The 6,327-nt window shown below is 49.5% G+C and overlaps 1 protein-coding gene across 1 annotated transcript in view; it reads left to right on the forward strand.

The window, feature by feature from the left end:
• The window catches only part of PIP4K2C (phosphatidylinositol-5-phosphate 4-kinase, type II, gamma), a 59,946-nt gene that overhangs the window by 43,742 nt on the left and 9,877 nt on the right, over nt 1–6,327 (forward strand). Inside the window, exon 7 of the mRNA XM_015421661.1 lies at nt 584–697. Within this exon, the coding sequence (XP_015277147.1) occupies nt 584–697 (114 nt within the window). The remainder of the gene's footprint in view (nt 1–583; nt 698–6,327) is intronic.

Genomic DNA, 6,327 nt, shown 5'->3' on the forward strand with positions numbered 1-6,327 from the left:
GGCCTAATATGCCAATGAGCTGTGCTGTCAGGGGTGTGGCCTAATATGCTAATGAGTTTCCTGCTGTTGGGTGTGGCCTATTATGCTAATGAGTTCCTGCTGGGCTTTTTCTACAAAAGAAGCCCTGCTTTTGTCCATCTTGAATCTATTGCCCATCAGCTTCTTTGGATGCCCTTGAGTTCTGGGAGAGGGAGAAAAAGTCCTTTGTCAACTCTCTTCACCCTGTGAATAATTTTATAAACATCTATCACGTTCCCCCCCCCCCAGTCATCTCTTTTTCTCTTCTTCACTACAATCCATGGCCCCACCTGGCTATTACTCCACCAGGTCCCATGAAATCAACTTGCCCAAGGTCAGAAATGGTGTCTGGGAGGAAGGAAAAAGTGGGGAAGATCTGCAGCCCTTGTGTGAACAGTGGTACATGTACTCCTTTTGAAAGTGAAGCATGGTTTTTAAAATCAGTCAGAACAGGAGCTTAGCCATCCATGTGGAACCTCCCCTTAGACCATCTTGCCGCTCTTTCATTTGCCCTGCAGATTGGACAAGGGTCTGAATTTGGGATCTGTTTTGATGGTTCTTCTAGGGCAAGGATCTACCCACGCTAAAAGACATTGATTTTCTAAACATGAACCAGAAGGTGTACGTCAGTGAAGAAGCCAAAAAGGACTTCATGGAGAAGCTAAAGCGAGATGTGGAGGTATGGGGGTTGCCTAGGCCCAGTGTAGCCTAGCTAACAGTGATTCTGCACTAGACCTTAAATCCTGGTTCAACCCTGTCCTCGAACTTACATTCCACACTACACTTGTTCATCCCCGTAATTATCTTAGGGTATTTTTTGTTGCCACATTACATTGAGGGCACCCCAGTTTCACCCCACACTTGTCCCGGGATAAACGGATGCTGTTATAACCAGGGATAAATGCAAGGTATTGTGTTGCGAGCTGAACTCTGATCAAATCAGGGATGTGATCCAAGTGCGGAAAGGACCTAAGAGAGTAGTGTTTGACTAGTGAAGATCAAGTGAGAAATGAGGAAATAGGTTCAAACAAGGAATGTCTGGAGCTAGAATAAGCTCGTTTTTAGAGTGGTAATGAAGCTGCCTTATATTGACTCAGACCATCAGTCACCAAGGTCAGTATTGTCTACTAAGACAGGCCGTGAACCTCGAAGGTCTCAAGCAGAGGTCTTTCACATCACCGACCACCTGATCCTTTTAACTTGAGATGCTGGGGATTGAACCTAAGACCTTCTGCATACAAATTACATACTCATCTACTGCGCCACAGCCCCTTCCAGCTGTTATTCCCTTCCAGCCCTTCCAGCCCTTCCAGTTGATGTTTTTCAAAAGCTTGGCTGTAGAAGGCCCTCCAAACAATTCTCTTATTCCTTGTGCACGGCCATGTTTTTGAACAGAAGGTGGTGTTGACCAACATTTCCCGATGAAGAGTTTATTCTAATTCAGAACAGGTTGGGTTTGAGTGTCTGTTGTCAAGCTGGCTTCGAGAAGAGGGATGATGCCTTCTGCAGGGTTGGACTTCAGTTTCCGAATAGTCTAGCCCTTCTAGTCTAGTCTAGCCCTTCTAATGCTTCTAGCCCTTTCCCCAGCAACTTTCCAGTAAGTGCTGCCCACCTGTGCTTTTCTGTGGGGTCTTACTTGTGGTAGTTGCGTAAGAGCAGCTGTATCAGTCTTGAGCTGTGGGGGAAAACATAGAAACCCATTCTTCAGCTCCTCCAATACCCCTATTTAGAGTGGTAATATTGCAGTAGGGAGGAACCACTACATGGGCATCTGTTGTTTCTTTGGTGGTGCATGAAGAAACCATTCCACAGCCACCCCACACCACCAGCATAACGCAAGACCACTCTCCTTCTCCCTGACAACGCCACACTTGCTGTATCTCCCACCTGCCAGGTCCTCCCAAATCTACGTTGCACATCTGCTTCGTTTTCATCTGACCAGCTTCTTGCCCAGTGATTCCCTAATACAGTGTCCACTGATTCTTCCCCTGGCTTTCCTTCACCTCATCAAAGCAGGAGGTGTTCCAGAATGCTCCGGTTTGTAGAGAGCACCCTTTTGGAAATAGCCACACATACCCATAAAAACATGCTTGGCTAGGGCTATTTTTGGGCAGGAACGCACAGGAACGGAGTTCCGGCTGGCTCCCGAGTTGGCCACGCCCAGCAGGAACTCATTAGCATAATAGGCCACACCCAACAGCAGAAACTCATTAGGATTGGCCACGTTAGGGGTGTGTGGCCTAACATGCAAAGGAGTTCTGGCTACAAAAAAAGCCCTGTGTTTTGACAACAAACAAGGTAAACAGAATAAGAAGCAAAAGGTGGGTGTGGCTGGATAACCACCCTTCTGGTAACATGGGAGTGCGGCCTAATGTGCTAATGAGCTGTGCTGTCAGGGGTGTGGCCTAATATGCTAATGAGTTCCTGCTGTTGGGTGTGGCCTGTTATGCTAATGAGTTCTTGCTGGGCTTTTTCTACAAAAAGAGCCCTGTGTTGGCTCGAAACCTCCCTGTGTTTTGTAACGTCTGTCTTTGTGGCAGCCATTTTGTGCTTGCTGCCACCTCCCATGGTAGCCATTTTCTTGATCGCATACAAAATTCTCAGAATTCAAAAATCCCTAAAAGGGCTCACGGGCTCAACAAATCTGAGGTGCCCCGGGCTGCCCCTTAAGACCACAGTTTCCTCATCCCGTGCTGTCTGAGAGTGAACGTGGATGATGGCAGTTGACAGCCCAATCCTCTTGAATCTTCCGGTTGGAGGACCGTCATGGTTACTCTGCTGCCAATAGGAGGAGGCTGTATGACACGACATTGCCGCCCAGTGAAAGGAGCTGCTGACAGATCGCCACTGCCAGTCATAGAATCACAGTATCACAGAGTGTGTTTTCCAGTGTGTTCAGATCCCGTTGAATTCTCTTATCTTCTGGTGGGTTCGCTGGTCCTCCCGATTTGGTGTCGTCTGCAAATTTAACGAGTAGCCCCTCCACACCCTCATCCAGATCATTTATAAAAGTATTGAAAAGTACCGAGCCCTGTGGCACCCCACTGCACACCTCCCTCTGTTCAGATGAAATGCCATTGACAACTACTCTCTGGGTACCATTCTCCAACCAGTTCCCTATCCACCTAACTATCCTACAGTCCGGTCCACAGTCCTTTAGCTTACCCATCAGAACATCATGGGGGGGGGACCCTGTCAAAAGCTTTACTGAAATCCAGTCCTGCTGTGTGGCCTGGCAGAGGTAGAGGACAGGCAAGGATGTATAGTTTGGAAACGCCGTACTGAGGGACTCTGTGGAGAAGTGCAAGTATTGGCCCCATCTCTCTGACCTTTGGAAGACTGAGAGCAGCTGCTCTTCAGTGAGCTTGGTCACCCACTGGGGCCGCTCACCAATGTTCCCTCTAAGCTGTAGAGTCCTGTGAGCAAAAATTCTACTTTGCGAGCTTGCCGGCATGAAAGTTGTGAGCGGGCAATTTGTCTGCTGCAGCAATCAGTCTGCTCTGGAGCTTAGCTTCCTGAGCGAAGACAAAAACGTGTGAGCTGGGGGCTAAAAAAACTGAGCTAGTTCGCACTGACTCAGCTTAGAGGGAACATTGCCCCTCACCCATTTGGACCAATCTGAGAGCAGATTTGCATTGTGGGGTTTTTAGGGCTAGCTCCAGCGAGTGTGGGAGTCCCCCCAGCCCTCCAGGCAGGCAAGAGGCCCAGCTCCTCAACACTTCCGTCATTCATTCTCATTCACACCCCAGAAGGTCAGAGGTGGTGTGGGAGAGCTCTCCACATGCTTGAACCGGGTGGGTGCCTTTGCTCAAGGGCCAGCCGTGCCTCGGAGACAGCACTGTGGATTGAGCAGAAGGGGAATTGCTTCCGAAGGTACTTTTGGATCAGCGGCAGGGCTCTTGTCTCTGGAGGGCTTGCCGAGCAGCAAAAGTGACACTTCCATTAGGAGTTTAAAGATTTTTAGCAGCTGGATCTTCTAGACAATTGGGGATCGGAGCAGGGAGGTGGCTTTACCCATTACATTTGTTTCCCACCCTTCCACAGAGTTAAGGGCAGCGCACACACGATTCTCTCATCTTCCATTCTGTCCTCCAACAGCCTTGATAGGTTAAGATGTAGAAAGAAGGACCAGCCCAAGGTCACTCGGTGAGTTTCGTGGCTGAGTGGGGTTTTGAACCCAGATCTCCCAGCTCCTAGTCCGACGCTCTGCTACCCCACACTGGTGGTCTTTAGATGGTCCTGTCGTCATGACTGCCTTGCATATGATTTTGGTCGTCTCTTAGGGATATATACAGGTAGACATGATTTTGGTACTGGAGATACTATGGAGACGTGCGTCTCAGACATATACAGTCTTCACTGCAGGATCAAACCTGGGAGGGCATCAGTTCAGTTGGCTTGCAGTGGGAGCCAACTCTGTACAGTACTGATTGTTTGGTGAGGAAGGGGGGGGGAAGGAAGGAAGGAAGGAAGGAAGGAAGGAAGGAAGGAAGGAAGGAAGATGATTGTTTGGTGAGGAAGGGGGGGGGAAGGAAGGAAGGAAGGAAGGAAGGAAGGAAGGAGAAGGAAGGAAGGAAGGAAGGAAGGAAGTCAACCTGCCTGCTCAGTCAGCTGGGGTTGTCTTCCCATGTGCTGGGCGGGACTGGGCACCACCTTCCCCTGGCTGTTTGGGGCTAGAATAGGGATGGGAGTGCACTTTCCCCACTGTGCTGGCCCAGGTGGTGGCGGGGGGGCATCAGACTACTGGAGGAGCCCTGGTGTTTATAATGTCCAGTCTGCCCATGAATGGGACTAGAGCCGAGGTTAGCTTCCAGGACCAGAAAAATGCTTGCAGCCGATATCTCATCAGCTATCACATTTCCTCAGGGACTGAGTCTGCAGCGCTGAAAATGCTTCTGCAGTGCAAGATCCACCCTATTAGATTTAATGACTTCTAATAGCATGTGATATGGGGTGGTTGTTTTTTTTTGCAGATGCTCAAAGTCTTAATTGCTAACCCCACCAATACTCGGTGCAGCCTTTTCTGTCCGTCTGCTGCGTCTGCGCCAAATATTCCGATTATTGCACAAATCCAGTCGTGTCAGCAGCAATCAGGAAATTATACAAAGGAGATTTCCTGCTTGCAGAACTTAGAGCGTTTGCGCGTAGTCAGGGCAAGTCGCCAAATGATAGCCCCTAGGAAAACTGCATGGGAGCATTGTCCAAAAACTTGCCTGTTCTGAATTCTCTGCTTAGTCTGGGATTGCCTGGACATTTTTTCCGTGAGGAGGAGGAAACTTGTTTCTTATTTTTGTAGGGCATCTGTGCTCGCTTTTCTTTTGCTGTTTGTGATTCCCCCCGTCTGCGAGTCAGAAACTGAGGTGCTCTCGGAATTTGCTACTTTCCAGAGAGGAGATCACGTCTAGCCCTTTGCATGCATCCACGTCAAATCTTGCCTCAGCCACGCACTCATTAGTAGGGTTGCCAGCCTCCAGGTGAGGCCTGGAGGTCTCCTGGTATTACAACACATCTCCTGATGACAGAGATTGGTTCCCTTGGAGAAAATGGCTGCTTTGGAAGTTGGTCTCTGTGGCATTGTACCCTGCTGCGGTCCCTCCCCTCCCAAAGCCCTGTCCCCCCAAGGTTTCACCCCCCAAAATTTCCCAGCACAGAGCTGGCAACCCTACTCATTATGTAACTTCCTCCGCCCAAAAGTGTCCCATCTGCAAGATGGGGCTAATCCTATTGTCCTACCGTACAGGGCTGGTATAAGGATTATTGTGGGCAGAGCACTTCACACACCTAAAATGTGTAGTAGTGTGCACTTCTGCATTTAGTATTAATAGGTAATGCATCCTCTTGTCCGTAATGGCTGCAGAGAAGGAACAGAACGGAGCCCTACTGTGTTAACATTCACATGAACAAAGGCTTCCTGAGTAGAACAGCTGCTGAGATTTAGATGGGTCATTTCCAGCCGGAACGAGCCAGGATGGCACGCAAGCCGGGGAAGGCGAGCAGAGAAGGGAAGAAGAAGAAGAAGAGATTGGATTTATACCCCGCCCTTCACTACCCAAAGGAGTCTCAGAGCAGTTTACAAACTCCGTCCCCTTCCCCTCCCCACAACAGACACCCTGTGAGGTGGGTGGGGCTGAGAGAGCTCTTGACAGAAACTGCTCTATTTCAAGAACAGCTGTGCCAGAGCTTGTGACTGACCCAAGGTCATATCAGCAGGTGTAAGTGGAGGAGTGGGGAATCAAACCCGGTTCTCCCAGATTAGAGTCCTAGTACTTAACCACTACACCAAACTGGCTCCCCCCCCCCGGCCCCCTG

This window comes from Gekko japonicus, unplaced genomic scaffold (genome assembly GCF_001447785.1).
Source record: "Gekko japonicus isolate JY-2015 unplaced genomic scaffold, Gekko_japonicus_V1.1 scaffold2398, whole genome shotgun sequence".
NCBI lineage: Eukaryota > Metazoa > Chordata > Lepidosauria > Squamata > Gekkonidae > Gekko > Gekko japonicus.